Below are 21575 nucleotides of genomic sequence, written 5' to 3'. Positions count from 1 at the left end.
TATATTAGCGCCCCACCCAGAGTGGTGAACAAATTAATGTTATTATTATCCCCACAATGCAGCTGGGGAGCTGCCGGGGCTGAGAGGAGTGGCTGACCCAAGGCCACCTGCTGAGCTTATGGCAGAAGGGGGATTTGAACCAGCAGAGTGCTGATTCACAAGTCAGCCACTTAACCACTGTGCTACAGCAGTCTCTGTCCTCTCACTTCACTGTCTAAATCTCAGCTGTCAAAATCACCTGCTGTTCCTGTGGGCCAGATCACATGCTTCCCTCTCCTATCTAGCTCAAATTCCATCTCCTTCCTGCTTGAGGCCTCACCCACGGTATCTGCCCTTCCACCTGTTTCTCTTTTTCTCTCCAGTTCTTCTTCAGCCAGCCAAAGGCCTCTTGCTTACTTTCAGAATAGTGTCCTCTTCTTCCTCGCTTCCCAGAAGCAGCCATCTCCGAGCTCTCCTTTTCTCTGGGTTTCTCTCTTAATAGAACTCCTTCTGACCCAGCCTTCTTCCTCGGTATTCAGCGCAACCCTTCAGTCCTAATTCACAGCTGAAACAAAACCACAGAAGGAATAACTGCTTTTCTTTGGCTCTGTTCCTCGTTCTCCTTGTCTCTCCAGTCTTCCCCCTCTGTTAATCATGTCCTTTTTACTGCATTCCCTTTGGCATCTTCCCCTCTGTTGAATTTTAGATTTGTAAGCTTCATGGAGCAGAAGTGTGCCTATTTTCTTCTGTAAAGTACCTGAACCAAGGCAGAATCCAAAACAGAAAAAACAGCTATTGAGGAGTTGAATTTAAATTACATTTCTCCTACTAGGGAGTGTTGATGTTTGTGTGTGTGTCTGTGTATGTCTCTGTGTGTGTTTGAACCACAATACTTGCTGTGAACAGAAAGGGGAAAAAATGTTCTCTGTTTCATTTGCCTTTCTGTGGCCCCTTGTGTGAATCAGTGTCCACATGGAAGGAGCCACATACACTTCTCTCTGCCCTTCTCTCAGTCCTAGTTCATGTTCTCCACTCCCAGGGAGTGCAGTGTGGGGCATGCATGCCAGCTAGCAATACAGCAGGTCCAGCAGCACCAATAATTCTGCTTCTTCTAGCAAAGAGCAGCTGTCAAAGGATAAATACTTTCCTTCACTGTCAGTGTTTGACTGTTCAGTGACTCGTTTGCATCTGAACCTTAGTTAGAGAGGCTGTTTGGAACTCCTGTAGCAAATGGGTGGTTTCTCTTACCAGCCTTTGTCAGCTGGGGCCATGTACTCTCCACCCCACCGGATGCAACAGCTTGCAAGCAGAAGGGGCTGCTGGCCTGAGCTTGGCACCACTGCAGGGCCACTGCCACACTGGGCCAGAGGGGTACTGCAGGTTTTGGCCCTGCGGGGACCAAGTGATTTAAGTCTTTCCTCACAGGGCTTTTTCATCGATTCTGGCTCCATACTGCATTGATTTCTCTCCAGACTTCTGCATGCACGGTCAAGATACCCCGATTCAGCCTCCCAACGGTTTCCCAGACTTTTTGTGTTCCTCATGGGAAAAGGCTGCGTCTGCCGCAGAATCACTCTTTTTCTGGCTTTTCTGCACCTTTTCTCCCTGCACACAGACTCTGATTTTTTTCCCTGGGCTTTTTTTTGAGGTGCAGGATGCTTTCTTTGGTGTGAGGCCTGGCCCTGACCCTGCCTTTCGCCCTCCCCTTTATTCCCCTGCATCCTGTTTGGTTGAACAGCAACTAATCCAAATTTTTTCTTAAATAGCAATGTTGCAAGGTTGGTGCCTTAAAGAAAAAAAACTTGCAACTGCCGGAGGAAAAACTCTGCAATACAACTAATACAAAAACTCTGCAGAGTGCCCTGAATCCCACTTGATGTATTTTAAAGTTTTCACCTGTGCGTCCTGTACTTTGTAGTCCATTTTTTTTGGTTTTTTAAAAAAAGTTTAAAAAAAAACTGCAACATTGCAACGTTGCAAGGTTGATGTGATTTAAAACAAACACACACTCCCAAAAAATCCCTTGCAAGTTTCCTCAGCAATCTTCTGAGGAAACTGACACATCCTCAGCTGATCAGATAACAAAACTGACCTGTTCCCCAGAAAGCTGGCAGTGGAAACGGGGCATTTTTCTAGTATTGAAATAAAAAAATGGACCACTTCTGTTTGACTCCCTCAAAGTGTCGAATTAAAGAATCAAAGCAGTATGGAGCCAGAACCAATGAATAAAGCAGATCTGATCCTCATGAACTGAACAGAAAGCCTGATGTAAAGTTCAGCATGCGGAAGAGGCCTTCATCTTCTATCTGTCACATTTCTTCCAAGGAACTCAAGGTAGGATACGTAGTTCTCCCTTCCTTAGTGCTATGCTTCCAAGAACCTGCTGAGATAGGTTAGGCTATCGAAGGTGAGTTTCACAGTTAGGCAGGGATTTGAACCTGGGTCTTCCAAGTCCTAGTCCAACCCTTTAACCACAACACCACACTGACTCTTGAGGAACAAAATGGTACCCTTTCAGCTTTGTTACTGCTGATTCTGCCCTGACCCCTAGACAGACTCCTGGAACACCTGCTGGGCTGCCTGCTAACCTCACTAGCTGCCCCAAACCCCCAGCCCAGACCTGCATTCACCAGGCTCAGCATCATAGGCACAAGCTGCCCTCACTCCTTTCCACTGTCCAGGCAACACCTGCGGGAAGCAGGTGGTCCACCCAGTTGATTCATGCATGTACACACTTCTTTTGAAGGGGAAGAAGCAGTCACTTCAGGACTTTGTGTTAGCAGTCAGACCTGCCCTCATGATATTAAGAAGCTTCTGAATATGGCAATATCATATGCCCCTCTCTGCATGTGTTTTAAACATGAGAAAGCTGCCTGGCAGGCAGGAAATGGCTGCCAGCTCTCAGTCAGGAGCTAGAAGATTACAAGCACGTGAATCACCAGGCAAGACCAGCTTTCAGCTCCACATCCCCAGAGATGTGCAAAGATCCTAAGACAATAGGGTTTTCCCGGAGTTCCTGAATTAATCCCCTCAAAACACCCTGCCAATCTTATCCATTCTCCCATTCCAGGCTATTCAGGGCTCTGATAGCTGCTCCCATCTAGCCATCATGGGCTATCAGTCATCACTGATAACTTCAGTTTTGCTCAGGAAGGCTCAATCAAACCTTCCCAATTCCATTGTCTCACCCCAGAGATGACCATTAAGTTATTGTTTTGGGCAGAAGACGCAATCTGCATGCCCTTGGATCCAGCATCCACCCTCAGACCCCCGTCTGAGTTTCTTATTTTCCTGCCGTGAAGTGCTGGTCGCTCAACGTTACTCTCTTACGGACACCTTCTTCTTCTTCTTCTTCTTCTTCTTCTTCTTCTTCTTCTTCTTCTTCTTCTTCTTCTTCTTCTTCTTCTTCTTCTTCTTCTAGTTTAACAGAAAGGGGTACAGAAGAAAAAGGGGTAAAAAGGGAAAGAAAATTAAGACAAATATATAACTGTGTGCTACAAAGATTACAAAAATAGAGTTCAAAAACCAAAATATTACCAATATTAAAATAGAAATTAATATAATTATTAATTAATTATTAAGCTTAACTGGTATATATTTTCTAGCTATACTACACAAGCGTAATTCCTGCTTATTATTTAATATTAATAATAATAAAGAAAAAAGACCTCGTTATTTCATTGTTATTCCATACTATTGTTTCCTTTTTAACAATAACAATTATTGGCAGAATCACTACTTATTTCTTAGTGCGACTGATTACCATAACATTTAATATAAATATGGGTTACTATAAGAAATGTTAACCTATTTCTATTTCTTATCTTGTACAGAAGGGAATTCTCTTATCCCTTCTGCATCTCTTTACCTTGTGATCATACTTTACTTTCCAATAAACATGTTACCTTTATACCAATATTTCTGAATTGTACAATCTGTTTAACCAACTATTTACCTAAAAAACCAATTATCTTTATATAATTAACCATCTTTAAAATCAATTTATAAAATACATCAATATACAATTGCTTTCCCGTTTCCACAGTTAAGACCTCATAAAATTTTATTCACTGTTAACAAAATTTCTCTCATCTCTCTTCAGATTTTTTGCTGGATCTTCTATTGATATACTTTGTCAATTTTGCCATCACTGCATATTCTGACATCCTTCCAAATTTCTTTAGTGGGACATTCTACTTCTTTCCATTTGCTTGCCGTTACTACTCTTGCTGCCATCAACAAATACTGAAATAGTTCATGAAATGTTCTATCAGTATTATCTGGTATCATTCCCAACAGCATGATCTGGGGTTTCATGGCAAAATTAACTCTTAAAATCGTCTGAATCTCAGCATGAATATCTTTCCAGAATGTTTTACTTTTTTGCATGTCCACCACATATGAAAGAAGGAGCCATCTGCTTCTTTACATTTCCAGCAAGATCCTACATATTTCTTGTCCATTTTTCAATGTCTTTTGGTGTGATATACCATCTGAAAAACATCTTATACCAATTTTCCCTGAGTGATTGGCACACAGTAAATTTTATACCTTTAGTCCATAGATTTTCCCATTGTTGAAATGTTATGCTTTCTCCAAAATTCTGCATCCATTTTATCATACAATTTTTAATTTGTTCTGTTTTTGTGTCATATTGAAGTAAGAGTTTGTAAATTTGACCTAGCATATGATTCTTTTCCTGCGTAATTATCTTCTCAAAATCAGTGAGATTCCTCAGTTGGCCTCTGTAATCCTTAAAGTTTTTTAATCTGGAAGCTGCCTGAAGGAATATTAACCATTGTATTTTCTTTCCTTCATCACAAATTTCTTGCCATGATTTTATCTTTCCTTGCAAGTTTATCATATCTTGATAGGTTATGAAGTCATTATCTTTTCTCTGATTCTTATCACAGAAGGTGTCGATTGGTGACAATACTGGAGATGTCATCATAGGGCTTATTCTCATTTTAACGGAATCCCAAATTTGAATCAAGCTGTCCCTTATCACATGGACATTTTGTTTTATCTTTACTCTTCTTTTCACCCAAAGGAGATTATGTACCCCATCAGGCAAGTCAGCTGCTTCTAAACATATTAGTCTATCCTTAGGCTTTTTTGATTCAGTCTATAATCCAAACCAAACCCACTGCTTCATAGTATAACTTGATATTTGGGACTGGCAATCCTCCCCTACTTCTTTCATCTTGCAATACCTTACATCTTACCCTAGGCTTTTGCCATTCCAAATAAATTGATTTATCTATCTCTGCCAGTCTTTCAGTGTCTTATCTTTTATACTAATCAGCAACATTTGAAACAAAAAATTATTTTTTGGTAAAATGTTAATTTTAATTGCAGAAATTCTCCCTAGCCAAGACAATTTTAGCTTAGACCATCTTTCTAAGTCTTTTTGAATTGTCTTCCATAATGCTTTGTAATTATTTTTAAACAATGTATCTTTTTGTCCTGTTAAATTTATGCCCAAGTATTTTACTGGATTTGCTGCTATTTCTCATCTTGATAATTTCTGAATTTCCTCCTCTTCTTGTCTCGTTAAAAACTTAGGGATTATTTTAGTTTTTTTAATGTTGTCTTTAAATCCAGAATAATTTCCAAAGCTCACAAGGTGTTCCATAACATGTTGTAGTGTCTTCTGCGGGTTCAGAATTGTTAAAACAACATCATCTGCATAACATTTTAATTTAAATTCTTCATCATCATCTTTCAAACCTTTAATTTTAGGATCTTGTCTTAACTTTGAGACAAAATTTTCCGTTGCTAGGATAAATAGTTGTGGTGACAGTGAGCAGCCTTGCCTGGTGTCCTTTTTAATTTGTAATTCTTCAGTTAATACTCCATTAACGAAAATCTTCGCCTTTTGCTTTGTGTAAATTCCTTGTATCCAGTTCTCGAATTTTGGGCCACAATTTAGATTTTGTATTACTCTATGCAGAAAAGTCCAGAAGAGATTGTCAAATGCTTTTTCAGCATCCAGGAAGATAAATGCCGACTTATGTCCTTTTTTTTCTACTGACTCCATGGCATCAATTACAAATCGAACATTTTCTTTCATGTCTCTTAGGAACAAAGCCCATCTGATCAGAGTGTATAATATTTGTTATGCATCTCTTAAGTCTCTCTGCCAGAATAGAGGTAAACAATTTATAATCCACATTCAATAACAAAATATGATTGAGGTAACATTGGATCATCCTCCTCTTTGTAAATAAAAATTATATGTGCCTCCTGCCATGCGGGGGGCGGGGGTAGAATCTTATCTTCACTTATCTTGTTCATCACTTTTTGGAGCGGCAAGGTCAATTCTTCTTCAAAATGTTTATAATACATGGCTGTTAGTCCATCCGGGCCTGGCACTTTATCTTTTTTCAATTCCCTTATAGCTTGTTAAATCTTTTGCACTATAATATGATTCAACACCTCCTTGTCTTCTATCTTTAACTTAGAAATTGACGTATTTTTGATGTAATCTTCCATTCCTTGTTCTATAGGAGTTTCTTTCTTATAAAATTTGAAGAAGGAAATAAATTGTTGATGTATTTCTTTTTCTATATATGTTATTCCATCAGACTTTTTAACTACTGTAATCCTTCTTTTCTCAGCTTCTTTCCTTAAACAATAAGCCAAGAAATGACCTGGTTTATTTGTGTGTTCAAAATGTTTCTGCTTCATGAAGCTTAATTTCTTTCTTCAACTTGTAACAAATTCAGTGGATTTCTTAATTGCTTAATTTCAATTAATGTTGACTTCTTTAGGGATTTCTTATGCTTTTCTTCCAGATGTTTATAATATGTCTTGAAGACATATTATATCCGCTCCTTGCTTTTTTAACAGATTAAATGTTTTAGATCATTTTGTTGGGGAATTTAAACCATTAATATATTGATAGGATACTAAAATTTCCCATTTTATTGGGAAACTTGATCCAGTTTCCCTTCCTCACTTTCTGGTGTTCCTTTATCTACTCCCGCCAATTGATTTTCAGGTGGGTTTTCAGCTTTCAGTTCCTCAAACAGTTGTTTAGCCTGCTCTGTAGTCAATATCTGCTTTCTTCCCTTTGGAAGTAGAACTTCAAGAGCAAATGGAATTCTCCAGTAATATCTTATTTCTTTTTTGCGTAGAAGTTGCCTCAAGAAGTGCAGATCTTTTCTCTTTTTCAACAGGCTATGTGGGAAGTCCTGGAAGATTTGTATTTCTGACCCAGACAGTTTCAGTGGGTTTTCTCTCTGCTTCTTCAGTATCAAGTCTCTGGTTTTCTTGTGTGTAAATTTTACCAGTATGTCACATGGTTTTTTGGTCTTGGCTGAAAATCTTGAGTAAATCCTGTATATTTGATCTATGCCTAAATAGTCTTCCTCACTTTTAAAGTGGTCTTGTAATAATGCTCTGAATTCCTCTTCAAGATCTTCTGGAATAAACCGAAAATCTTCTGGAATAAACCGAAATCGTAAATTGAAATTTTTGTTTTGTACTTCCAGGGTTTCTATTTTTTGTTCTGCTAGTTCCAGTTGTTGAGCTAGGACTTCTTGATGTTGGTTAAGATCTTTATATTGTTTCTTAATTGTCTCAATTTTCTGTGTATTCTTCTGTGCTGTTTTTTGAACTTCACCCAATCTGGCAGCAAATTCTTGCTTCAAGGCTGAGATGTCCTTCTTTATCTTATCATAAGTATTCTGACATTCTAGTTTAATATTTTGTTGGGTGTGTTCTTCTGATTTCCTAAGCAAATCTTCTATTTGAGTTGTGATGTTTTGGGAATGTACTGCTAAATTATGTTGAACTTTTTCCATGAAGTCTTATGAATCGAACTCCTCATCAGAGTCGTCTTTCTTACGGTCTTTGTCCTTCTTCCTTCTGGGGGTCATTTTATGAAGCCTGTGTAATCTTCTCTCTATGAATATTTAATGTAATGTAATTCATGGGGAGGGCGGGATATAAGTCAAATAAAATAAATAAATAAATTCAGACTGAAAGCACTTTGCTGTGAGAATTATGGTCTTCTCTCAGTTGTTCTTTGAAAATTTCTAAAATAAAAATAATCTACAAAGAATAGAATATTAGGTGCAGAAGAAATAAAATATTAATATAACACAAGAGCAAGTGAAAAATAATAGTATAAATATAAAAGAAAAAAACAGATAAAGAAAGAGGAAAAGAATTTAGTTTAGTGGAAATTAATATTAACCTGTTAATCTAGTTAGTCTAAATATCGTATACATATTAATATATAAGATTAATTAAACTGTCAGTAATCAAATTAGTAATTAATATGTTATATGCGCTCTTCCTTCCAAATATTACAGTTGTTCCTTTCGTTATTTATCCATTAGATGGCAGCAAAACCTGTGCAATGAACGTCTTCATGCAGTAAACAATTCCTAGAACGATTTTTCCCAGCTGATTTCTTCCGGTTTCTCGAAAAGGTGGGGTGGGTGGGAAGGAAAAACGAAAGAAAGAGAAAGAGAGAAGGAGAAATAGGAGAGTGCACAAAAACTAACAAAAATTGTCCATAAAAAATAAAGAACACAGCCCAGTTCAGTATTTTCAATTGCTGCCTTTTCTAAAACATCACCCAGTTTAGTACTATCAATTCAAAAATCCAAAGTAATTTGCAGCCGAGAAGAAGCCAGATGACGCAGTTATACTGTGTTATTTCTTATATATCTGCTTTCAGTTCATACGAACCTTAGAGGCCTTCAAATTAAGTACAAGATTTCATATCTTCTGGTCTCTTCCATATATCATATCTTTAACTCCCCTCTCCCTGTAAATTTCTCCGACACTCCCACCCTTTGATAGGAGTTACAAGCAAGGAAAAGAAAAGGGGGGGGGGCTCTAGCTCTGTATTATGAATTCCTCTTCTGCTTTCTTGGTATCTCTGTAGCATAAACAATTGCTTCTCAAAAGAATTAATCTTCACGAAAGAGGGGGGAAGGTGGAGAAGGAATATAAATAGAAAAGTGAACAGTTCAGGAGCCGAGTGTATGGCTATTCCTAGCTTTTGCCACTTACTCAGCGCAGCTGTTAACAAGTTGGACAGGGATTCCCCTTACTCCTTTGTCTCCCCTCTTCGACCACCACCCGTTAGCTCTTCTCTTGAAGAGGTTAGTGAGATAAATCCCCCCCAGCATTATAAATATACGCCTCTGAAAAGTTGAAAACTGAGGAGCTATAAGAACTCCATCATTCAGCTTGGCGTCTTCTCGCAAGATCTCTTCCCACCTTCTTATCTGATTGGTGATTATCACCCAACCCTACAACTTTCTCTCCAATTTTCCTCCCTGCTTTTTCTAGTTAGTTCTGTGTGTAGGCTGTGTGATTTATGTGCAATTGAGCCTTATTATTTTATAAATAAAAACCTTTTTGATTGAACAACCGTTTGTTTATTAAAAGTGTTCTTTAGAGGAACAATCCTTGTATACACAGGTGGAGATCTCACTGGTTACCCTCTTCTTGCTGCCTCTTCTTGCACGCGAATTCCTCCAACTTGCAAGGAGACCCCCATTAGCGTAACATTTGCACAATTTGGTATTGACACAGAGCTCCTGGCCCATGGAAGATGCTGCATGCTTGGTGGAGGAGTGGGGAATGTGGAATATCTCCTATTACAGGAAGACCTGAGAGGCTTTTAAAACTAAATGCTTGTGGTCCATACAGGGTAAAGTGCCTTATTTATGTTGATTCCTATGGACCACTTCATGCACAGCTGTTGCTCCTACGGTCCATCAGAATATTTGACTGCTGTGATTTTCAAGCTTTCTAATGCAAAGGAAACCTTTCCAATGTTGACTTGTCTGCTGAGTGGTGTAGAAGATTCTAGGGCACACTTTAGGGTGCACTCTTGGTTCATGCAGGCCGTGGCTGTTGAGACACTCCAGAAGACCTCCATAGAGCTGGGCATTCTGGGGAAAGACTAGCAGTAAGTGGGCCAGCTGCCTATCAGAGAAACTGTCCTGCATTACTCATTGTTTCCACTGATATCCCCTGGCTAGGCTTCCAAGGAACCCCAGGGTTGGCTGGGACTCTGAAACCCAACTCTTCTGTCCTCTCCATACTAACACATTTGTTTATTTGATCTGTTTTGCAGCTGGGTAAAGTTTATGGTGTTGAATCCTACATCCTGTCCCCTGGAGAGACCAAGGACTTGTATCCCTTGATGAATGTGGACGACCTCTATGGCACACTCTATGTTCCCAAAGATGGCACTATGGATCCTGCAGGCACTTGTACCACCCTTGCTCGGGCAGCCACTGCCCGAGGTGCTCTGGTAATTGAGAAGGATGCCTTTAGATTTGTGCTGCAGAGTTTGCAATGGGATCTGAATTATATCTGTATTAGAAGAGGCGCAATAGGGTGCAACCTATGGTCAAGTTTGCTGCTGGGGATGGACCCTGACATAGTGGTAGAGTACTAGCTTGTCATGTAGAAATTTCCAGGTTTAATCCCCAGTTAAAAGGCTCTCCAGTAGATGTTCTAGAAAGACCTAGAAGGTCTTCTGACAGAGTAGGCAGCCGTGGGCTGCAGAGATAGATGGGTGGACTCAGTAAGGGGCAGTTTCTTAGGAAGACTTGAGTGGGAAGAAGAGAGAGCTTGGTGATAGGACATAGATTAGAGTCCAGTCCCCAGGATACCCACTTCAAAAGAGAGCGACCCAAGGGAGTGTTGCTGATGGGCTGGATAGACAGACGAGTGGACTCGATATTAAGGCTGATCTGCATGTGCTCAGCTGCTCAAGCGCTTGAATGCCTGCGCTTTGTTCACATGCCTTTGAGATGGGGAACGTGCAGTTCATTTTTCTTTCTGCCTTCTCTAGATTATTGAGAACTGCCCTGTGACTGGTATCAAGGTGAGAACAGACGACCTGGGTGTACAGAGGGTGGCAGCTGTGGAGACGAGCCATGGAACCGTCCAGACTCCCTGCGTGGTGAACTGTGCAGGTAGGAAGAGCCAAGGAAATACGCTGCCCTTTGTTACAGGATCTCTGGCCTTGGTTGCAGAGACGGGATCGAGAGCCTGTTGCATTCGGCAGGCTGTCCTTGGGTGACTGACTTCCCTTCCCCAGGTGGAAAAGGCATCCCAAGGCCAGCCTCCTTCCTAGGTTACCTCAGGCCATCCAAGAGCCTCTGTGTGTCCAAACAGCTGATGAAATGGAGATCAGAGCTGGATGCTCCTCGTGCAAAAGGAAAAAGATCCCTCTGCACGGAGAAATCCAATTAGTCAGGTTACAACTAGAGATGTGAAGGCCCTGGAAAAACAAAGAAAAATTTGGAGATTACTTTCTGGGAAATTTGGAAGGGCACTACTGGGAGTGGAGGCTGGGGATGACCTGTGAAATATTTTCTGTTTTGGCGTGAGTAAAAATCTTTTCCAGACAAGGTTTTACTAACTCAAAATGTGTGGTGTGAAGTTCTTTATGTAAAACAATCAATCTGCAGTCCTGTTTGATGTCATTTTAAGTAGGAACAGAAGCTGTTAGATGTCCCGCACGGTACAGTTAGCCTGTAGCTGTGTGTATTCGTCTAGCCGTCAGATAAGAATGGGTAGCCGTCTATCTACCTGGGACCCCTCAGATTTACTCCGTAGTGTAGCACAGGGGATAAGATCAAATGCTGACTTAAAAATCAATGAAAGCTGCATAAAGCACACCGCCACGTGGTGAGGTGTGGGCCAGTCACATCCTCTCAGCCTCATTTTCCCTCACAGGGTTTTTGTGAGGATAAAATGGAGGAAAGGGGAACACCGAGCCATTTTGGGTCCCCATTGGGAAGCAAGTCAGCATACTAATTAATTAATTAATTAATAAAATTTCCTGTGCATTCTGTAGACATACACAATATTTTCAAAGATACATTGTTTAGATGTGACTAGTTTTGTCCACAGTTAATACGTTATAGTGTTTGTGATGTTGATACACTGAGGAAGAATTAAAATTTTTCTTTGTTAAGTTTAATATCAAAATATGCTCCTATTGTGATTGTACGAGACTGTTTCTGACCAAATAAAGCACTTTTGTTTGATTACTGCAAAATCTGTTTTCTGTTTGCAGCTTTATTTTTATTTTTTTTACAGTTTCTCAAATGGCAAAAACTAAGGCACATTTGTTCTAAGGTAATGTAGGGGCAGCATTTTGCAGCTCTCTTGAATAAAATTGGTATATTCATAATTTTGCTTGTTAACAATGAAAGTATTTAGACGTTTAAATTTAATAAATATGCCAAACAGTACAGTACAGTTTTATATGCTAAGTTTTAAATGATACATTTTATGATGTTAAAATGGTAAAGAAACTTTAGATTCGTTTTTTAAAGCAAGTATTGCATACACTTCAGTGTTTCTCAAAATTGCCATTTTTCCTGAAAAAGGCTTCAAAATATGTGGACATGTTATATCTCTAACTACAACTCTGCTCCTCAACATGGCTGTTACTTGTATGCAGGGATTTTATTTTTACCTGAAGGTGTGTTACCCCACTCAGTCTGTAGTGCGAACAGGTACTACACCCTGGAAACAGCTTTACCCCCTCATATCCTGGTGCTTGGAATGCAGCCTTCGAAAGAGACAGCTCTGTGGCCTAGGCTGGGTTCCAGCTTTTGGGGCCAGAGCCAGGATTTTTTCTACTTGAGAAGGCCTATGGGAGGAAAGCTAAGAGAAGTGCTTGTGGGTCTACCACAAAAGTGTTGGAGACATAGGGCCAAGCTAGACATGTAGGTTTTTAAAGAGTTGGTTCGGGTTTCCCAGTTCCAACTCAAGTTTCCATAGCCATACAACAGTTAAAAAGTAAATGAATGTTAAAAAATGAAAAAAAATTCCAAATGGTCTCAGAATGCCTCCATGGGGGAAGGAGGGGTTCCTGCCTCCCCGCTCAAGCCATTCCCTCATGTCACAGTAGCACCGTTTTTACTGCTTCTCGTGTACAGACTACTCCGTTGTGGAGCAGAAAAAATAGAGGTCAGAAAAAATATGGTCAATGGGCCTTCCCTCTATTTAGGATTGCACTGATACTGACTAAAGTATCTATATAGGATTTCTCCAGGCAGGATATAGGAATCTTAAGAATTAGAGTAAGAGGTGCATCATTCCTCTGCTTTATAGTCTGAAATATTACTTACATTTTGATTACTTAAATTTCAGTGAAACAAGTATTCGGAGTCAGTTCATACACCCTAATATCTTAGTGCTGTCGAGTTACTATGAAAGAAAAATAAATGTCAAAGTGTACTTGAGGGCACTTCTGGGTAAATGAATGAAAAGCCTGACATGGTGGCAGATCTGCTTGGTTCAGCTGCCTGTCTCTCCCTCTTTCCACCTTCTAGTCCCAGGGCTGGCATCGTTCATTCTGTTCCTTGCAGCCGTTTCCTGGCATCTTCCTAGGTAGACCTCTCAGCTTGGCCCTGCCTCAGAGCATGAGGCTCCCATTTCCAACCACAGACCCAGCCCTGGCATCTGTCTGCTACACCTGGTAAGCAGCAACAGACTGCCTCTGAACATGAAGCTTGCACACTGCTAACCATCCAACCCATCCTTCGTAAATTTGTTTAGGCCATCTCAACAAATGGCCCACCTTGTGGCAGTGACTTCCATAAGTGATGTTCAAGTGTTGTGGCAGGAAAGGCTTTCTTCGCATGTCCTGAGCTGGCTGCCCAGATCTTTGTCTGGACTCAAAGATCTAACCCTTTTGCTTTAAGACTTTGCACAAAACTAGAAATTACATCCACTGTGGTTCTTCCCATCACAAAGTTACGAAGGGAGAGAAATGTAAGAGCCCTGCTGGATCCGACCAGTGGTCCATCTGGTGCAGCAGCCAGTTTCATTCAGCAGCAAGCCAGTTGCCCTGGCCTTCCCCTGAAGTTGCCTCCTAGCTCTGGGATTCAGAGGCTTTATTGCCTCTGAATGTGGGGGATCCCTTTATTTCATCATTGTGTCTTCTGGGCAGGTCCCATGTGGGACTGAACAGAAGAACACTCGATAAACAACAGTTACAGGTAAGTGCAACCCTGTTTTACTATGGTTAGTAGCCATGGATGGACATGTTCCCCATGTAGCTGTCTAATTCCCTCTTCAAGAATTGGATCCAGATGAGGTTTTTCAGAGGTGAAAGTCTCTCCCCCTGCCAAGCTTTCCATTGTAGTGCACTGAGTTCCAGAAAATGCTGCTCCTGGGGGATGGGGGATCCTGAGAATTACATGGAGGGGGTCTGCAACAGGGAGCGGGAGTCAATGGAAACTGCCAATCTAGTCTGGATTAGACATGGGCATGAACAGCATTACGAACAGAAAAACCCCACGAACAGCCTAATCTGCTGTTCTCGAACAAGCTGTTCATGAGGCCCCATCCTAAACGAACAGGTGGTCGTTGCAAGCCTTGTCCGTTGCCTTGGGCAGCTGTTTGGCAAGCCAGACAGTCTGGCTCCTGCTGCAATCAATTCCCTTGGCAACTGGAGGCAGGGAGGGACTGAACTCTGTCTGAACTCCTTCTGGCTTTCCTTCTGGCTTTAACCTTTCAAAGTACTTCCAGAAGAGTCCCGTTTTTGCCACTGTGAAGAGAAAATGACAGCCAGCGTGGAGACCCATGGATCATGCCTTTCCCGGGGTGCAATCTCTCTGAAACTTGGGGGGGGGGGGTCATCAGAGGACAGTGAGGACTATGTCCCCTGCAAATTTGGTGGGTATTGGTTATTGGGAAGGTCAGTTTATGGGGTGTTTAAAGGGCCCTGCTCTTTGCACGTGGCAGGAAAGGGCCCTTTAAACTATCAGCTGGCAGGCGGCAGGGGGGAATTCCCCCCTGCCACCTGCCAGCTGATACTTTAAAGGGATCTTTAAAGGGCCAGGTAAGTGGGTTTGAGGGGAGGGGGGGCTAAGTGGGGTGGGTTGGGGGGATGGGGTTCTGGCCCCCACGAACAATGAACAACGAACATGTCCAGGAACAGTTCATGTTCATTGTTCGTGTATGGTACCGATCGATGAACAGGTTGTTTGGGGTTTTTTTTCTGTTCGTGCCCCCATGTCTAGCCTGGATCCAACCCAAAGCCATCCATGTTTGTGGCCGTCACTACATTCACCAGCCGTGAATTCCACAATGCAATTACTCATTAAGTAAAGAAGAATTCCCTTTTGCCCATCAATTTAATTAGGTGCCTCCAAGTTGTAGTGTTACGGGAGGAGAAAACAGTTTCCACTTTCTCCACCCCATGCACAGGTTATGTGCTCCGTGGACAGAATTTTTTCCTTCTTTGCCAGAGTTAAAGGTACAAGAGCCTTCCTGAGGATCTGGCAAGCCTGCTTTGGTGTCCGTGGCAACTTGTTCTGGGATGAAAACATGATCAGTTGGGAGGCAGAGATTGTGCCAAGGTTGCTTGCACCTCCTGAGTGCAGCAACTCCTGAGAAATCAAACAAGAAGGGGCTTTGCAGGCCAAGTAGTCTAACCCCTGCTAGAAGGCCTCCTGCCAGCAAAGTCTCCCTGCCCCCACCAAAGATAATGGCTTCCATTGTCTACCCACTCTTCCCTTAGAAAGTTTTGCCTAATGCTCAACCAAAATGTCGGTTTCTTGGAGCTTAAGTCCATTATGTCTGGTTTTCAGCAGCGCAGACCAGATCTTTTCTCTTTGCTATGGGACAGCTCTCAGTGGCGGACTGGGAAGTGAAAATGGGTGTGGAGCAAACTAAGCAGTCCTTGGGGCACTACAAGCCAGTCACGCAGCACAGTAGGGCAAATAATGGGCATTAGCTCACCCATGGCAACCTCCCCCATACTAGCAGCAGAACTGGAGGGGTCAGTTGGTAGTTGGTAAGCTGGCATCCACTGGCATTGCTGATGAAGGGGCTTTGCTTGTTCCTGGCTGCCAGTGGCCTTCTAGGATAGTGGCCCACCAAGAAATTTCCCCATCCTTTAAATGGCCAGTCTGCTTCTGGACAGCTCTTCAGGTATTTGAAGAGCATCATCATGCCACCCTTCATTCTTTTCCAGTTCCTTCGACCTTCCCTAATGGGATTTATTTTCTAGACCGCCCACCATCTTCACTGCGTTCTTTTGAAATTATTCCAGTTTTTCTACATCTTTCTGAAAACATGGCAATGGGACTGAACACAGTCAGGGCCAAGCTAGACATTACCCATGGCTCCAACCCATGGCGGCTGATGCCATTTAAAAAGTGCTGCAAGGGCCTCATCCTGATCAGGCCCTTGTAGAACCTTTTAAATGGCCATTCTTCTCTAAAACAGCATTGGTGGCTGCAGGTTGGACCCATGGCTACCATAACATCTACTTTGGCTCGCAGACCTGCTCTGAATCACTAATGTAGAGCTGAGTGGAGCTATTACATTTTGTGGCTTGGATTCTATGCTTCTGTTAATGTACTTAAAACTGCAATAGCTTTTTTGCAGCAATATGTCACTGGCAGTTCTTCTGGCTTCCCTTACAGTTCTGATGTTTCACCTGAAGAGTAATCTGAAAATTTGCTTTAACTTTGACCATGGAAGCATCTCAACAGCAATTCCTTGCTTCCAGTTTCTTTCCATTTCCAGTTTCCCCTTTCAAAACAAACAGCCTGGATTGTGGGCATTTACTTGGTAGGTGTTTCTGGCTGCCACTCAAAGGTAGGGCTTCTTTCTCCGGCAGGTGTGTGGGCCCGAGCCCTGGGGAAGATGGCCGGTGTCAACGTGCCTCTCGTGGCGATGCATCATGCCTACGTTGTGACAGAGAGAATCGAGGGCATCCAGGTCAGGGCACTTTTGGAATTCGATTTGAACAAAAGTGTTAAAAAAATGCTCATATCATATTGGGCCAGATAGTCTTACCAACTTTAAAAGGTCGATAGACACAGGGGTAACCTTGAGAAGAGATGCCAAATGACTTTTCGCCCTCCATTTTGCATTGCAATCAATGAATCTTCCACGTAGGGGAAAAATAGGGTATGCAAACACAAAATTTGCAGAAATTTGAAAACAAGCATAAGCATACAGAGCTGAAATAATGCTGAAACAGAACTTAAGTAATTAAACATGACGTATGAAACAGTGCAGAAACTGCCAACTAGGAACTCACTCACAGCAACAGACAGTACACAGTAGTCCCTGTCCAGTTATCAACGCATCTCTCTCTGCACCATTTTCTTACAGTATAGCCCTCCCAACTGTGAAGGCATTTAGCCAGTTTTGCAACAAAAATCAGCTAGAGATCAACTACAAAAAACCCAAAATCATGCCATTCGGTATGAGACCCAAAGCGAGGGTTTGAACTATAAACGGGCATAGGGTGGAATGGGTGGTGAGCTTTAAGTATCTGGGGATGACTTTACAATTGTTTGGGTCAAGAAATACCTCTCATGAATAGGCTGCTGCTGTTGGCAAAAAATCTGCACAGGCTATACTAAGATTTTTTTCATACTAAAGGGCTCTTAAATTATATCAGTACAAACTTGTATGTCAACTTCCGTATGAGACAATATTAGGTTCTCCTTATTCCTTTACCCCATTAGAGGGAGTACAATCAAAATTTTTAAGAGCAGGATTTGGTTACCCCTGACGTGTTCCAAATGCGAGCCTGAAACTTGAATCCGGTATGATTAAAACGGAGGCCAAGGTAAGTCTTGCCTCCATTAATTTCTGGCTTGAGTTGAATTATTTGCCCCGAGATTTAATACCATTAATTCTTCAAGATTGCTTTCGATCCCTCTGGTTAAAGGTAGTCCATTATAAGTTAACCACCCTAGGCCTCTCCCCGGAGATTCTGTTAACAATGGGTTTAGACCAGGTGAAGGACTCCATCAAGCAGCGGGTGTAAAATGGCAGGAAGACATTAATAGGGTCTCAAATTTTCTGGCTTCTGAAAACATCACATACGTTGTAGCCTCGGCTGCCTACCTATCGCTATTAGAGACCTCCACCCGTTGAAGGCCATTCTCGTTAGCTAGGTGGAATGCACTCCCCTCAGCAGTGGTGAAGGGGCATTATAGAAAGATCCCTATGTGTGAAAGGGTCTGCCTTGTGGAGAGGACATGGTGGAGACAAATGAGCATATTTTGCTCTTCTGTCAATACTATTTGGAAATTTGAGCAAAATTTATTTTTTCTTTGCTAAGTAGATTTCCAGGTTGTTCTGACACAGAATTTACCAGGAAACTGGTTTTAGGTGCAAAATAGTAAAGAGTCCAGTAGCGCCTTTAAGACTAACCAACTTATTTGTAGCATAAGCTTTCAAGAACCACAGCTCTCTTCATCAAATTCATCAGAAGAAGAAAGCTGTGGTTCTTGAAAGCTGATGATGCATCTGACGCAGAGAGCTGTGGTTCTCGAAAGCTGATGACGCATCTGACAAAGAGAGCTGTGGTTCTTGAAAGCTTATGCTACAAATAAGTTGGTTAGTTTTAAAAGTGCCACTGGACTCTTTACTATTTTGCAACTACAGACTAACATGGCTAACTCCTCTGGATCTGTGCTTTTAGGTGCTAATCCATTGATTACTGCTCCCTTTGCTAGATTCCTTGCTGCAGCTTGTAAAATCCGTAAGGAAATAGTATGAAGAGTCTGGATGAATATTTGTTAGGGAAGCTTTAGGCTCATCCTGCATTGGGCAGGGGTTTGGATTAGAAGGTCTGTATGGCCCCTTCCAACTCTGTGATTCTGTGAAGTGTAATTGATTTTTAACATTTTTAATATTTACTTTCCAAGAATTCTATGTGTAAAGTACGTGTAAATTATGTTTTATGTGTTGCAACTTTATGTGTTCTGTACGAAAGAATAGTTTTGGATGTTCTGTGCTGGTCCTTGACCGTATTAATAAACGATTGATTGACTGTTGATTGCATACCCTATGGCATTCTTTATTGAACGTTTCTGCTGTTGATTGTATGGACTTGTACTGTGTTATCTGCCTTGAGTCTCAGTAGGAAGGGCAAACTATAAAGAAGGGCAGAATATAAAGAATGTAAATCAATAAATAAGATGGGAAGATGTCACTTCCTTACTGGTATTCCTAACCAGTCTATGCCTGCTTACATTATTTATTTATTTATATTATTTATACCCCACCTTTCTTCCCAATGGGTGGCTTACACAAGGTGACTTACACAATTCTCCTCTCCTCCATTTATCCCCACAACAACCCTGTGAGGTTGGTTAGGGTGGGAGTGTGTGAGTGGCCCAAGGTCACCTAGCAAGCTTCCATGGCAGAGAGGGGATTTGAAACTGGGTCTCCCAGATCCTAGTTCAATACTCTAACTACTCTACCCTGCTGGCTCTAATTCATGCGGCTGATGCCATTGCCAGTCTGGTGCCGGATGCCAAGAAGCACTGTGTGCCAGTTGATAAATTCTGGCTGCTGTTACAGATAGTTTAGATGTCAGAAGCCAATGCCAAGAACAAAATGCCTGCCTAATATTTGCCATAAGAATTCCTTTCCATAGGGAAGTCCTGCTTAATCCGATGCATGAGCCCAGCAGGTTGTGTGGCTTGGATGCGCCATTGTTTGAACTGAGCCTGGACTCCGCCCAATGAGGTGCTGTGTCTGAGCTGGGACTTGGCAAAGGGCTCCTGAACCCCTTCCTTGCCACTCTGTGTAGGCCTCGGCAGAAAGCCATACTTTCCCCAAAACCAAAAGCAGTCTCCCCAGTGCCCAGTCTGATTTTCTAAAGTGCCTTTAAGCCAACAGGGTATGTTTTTCCTGCTTAAAATATAACCCACCCAAATGACAAGTTGTAACTGAATTTCTGAAAGGCCATTCCACACACTCCATAGCAGCGAACATGGGTTAACCACAAAATACCATCAAATACATTCTCATCAGAGATCAACAGCCAAGCCTCTGGGCATGACACAGATTTACAAAAGTTTGTTTGCTGTGTTTGTAATGATACAGTTTTAGGTATACATTATGGTTTTCAGTATACATTTTAGTACATAACTAAAGAACATGCTGTCTGAAAGAGCCGGCTCCTTGGTGTTTGTGCTGAGCTGAGGAGCACTTTCCCCCCCTCTTGCCCTAGTTTTGATGGCTTTCCTTTCTGGATATTTTTAGAATATGCCGAATGTTCGAGATCACGATGCATCGGTGTATCTGCGTCTCCAAGGCGATGCCCTTTCTGTGGGTGGATATGAGTCAAACCCAATTTTCTGGAAGGAGGTGAGTGGTGTTCCTAAGAAATAAAAAAAGGAGGGGGGAGTGCTCTCAACAAGATGCTTCAAGTAAGCTTTTGCCCATTCGGGCTGTTGTTGGATGGGAAGTTGAGACATGCCTAGGCAGCTAACATAGGCAGTGTATGCCATGGCTCAAGAGAACAGGCACCGAAGGGAAGTGTGTGTTGAGGGGGAACAGACGTCAACCAAAGAGGCCTCTGGGTTGGCCCGGTCACATGTCAGCTGCTGCATCAAAACAAGAAAGCATCTGACCTCAGGCATGGTGGGACTGGTGGTTTCTGTCTGGTGTGTCCATGTATCCACCTACAGGGTGCATAAGGTAGTATTAAATCCTCTTTCTTCCATGGTCTGCTGCATAAAATAATCATATTCATTTATTCTGAGAGCTTCTTTAAACACGACTGTTTTTTCCCTTGCTCTGGTGATGGGAGCAGGTTGAAAAGTGTTTTCTACTGGTGTATACTGGTGAAAATGATGCAGATATCACCATGCTTGTTGCAATCCTGCTGCCACACATACACCTGTAATGGGTGGGCGTACACTTGCCAAGAGAGGCCCTTTTTGCCTGAAGGCTCAGCTACCTTTGGCTTAAGTCAGAGCTGCTGAAAACACTCCTGTCCTTCGTGAGTGTAGGGCAAGTTGCTGTCTAACAGTCTTGGTACTCAGAGGCTCCTCTTGGCCTCTCAAAGACCATTTTTTGCCTTTCTTCTTGCCTTTCCTTCCCAATAAACTTCATGAGTTGAAGGGACTCTTCTATTCTCTCTACCTCTGTTCCCGTTATGGATGACAGCCTCCCTCAATCATCAACAAATCTAATTCTCCATCTATGGATACTTAAATCCAGCAAGTGAGGCCATGTACAGATAAGACAGATCTTTCTTGTACATCAGGGACTTTTAAGTGGGAGACCACATAGATAGTGATCATCTCCCATTAATTACTATAGTGGGGTGTGAATTACTCCCTCATTTGCATCTGTTTCCAAACCATATCAGGATCTCTACTTATCACAAAAGGGTTAAATGGAATGGACAGATCTTTCTACAAATGTGAAAAAAATCCCAAGTTTGCAGAAAAATCTGAAATTGAGGGAAAAAATACACCAGGAGGTTAAAAAAAACCCTAAATAATAGAAGTAGTACCTGTATCTTTAAGAAACAAATGACCTCTCAGTGGCTGTTATGGGAGTTGCTAGGCAACCACAACAGTGTTATCAGCCTTCAAACCTTGGTTTCTGTCAGTAAAAGGCAGAGGGAGGGGACAGGGCCCTTTCAAGGCTGTTTTGGCCTTTGTAGGAGGACGCATTCCGGCCAGTCCTACCAGGAACCACAGCTGAGCTTGCATGATTCACCCATTGCTTGCTAGTGTTCAACCACAGCCACCTCATGAAAACCAGTCTGGTAGAGTTCAGACTAGGATCTGGGAGATGCAGGTTCAAATCTCTGTGCT

At 42.0% G+C, this 21575-nt stretch overlaps 1 protein-coding gene across 2 annotated transcripts in view; it reads left to right on the top strand.

The window, feature by feature from the left end:
* Window positions 1–21575, top strand: part of SARDH (sarcosine dehydrogenase) — a 112682-nt gene that overhangs the window by 24520 nt on the left and 66587 nt on the right. For both annotated transcript variants that reach the window (XM_054997417.1, XM_054997418.1), the window contains exons 4-7: window positions 10085–10264; window positions 10811–10934; window positions 16613–16713; window positions 20008–20112. In XM_054997417.1, coding sequence (XP_054853392.1) covers window positions 10085–10264; window positions 10811–10934; window positions 16613–16713; window positions 20008–20112 — 510 coding nt within the window. The remainder of the gene's footprint in view (window positions 1–10084; window positions 10265–10810; window positions 10935–16612; window positions 16714–20007; window positions 20113–21575) is intronic.

This window comes from Eublepharis macularius, chromosome 14 (assembly GCF_028583425.1).
Source record: "Eublepharis macularius isolate TG4126 chromosome 14, MPM_Emac_v1.0, whole genome shotgun sequence".
NCBI classification, from domain to species: domain Eukaryota; kingdom Metazoa; phylum Chordata; class Lepidosauria; order Squamata; family Eublepharidae; genus Eublepharis; species Eublepharis macularius.
Note: the sequence above shows the minus strand (reverse complement) of the source record. Positions and strands in the feature narration are given on the sequence as shown.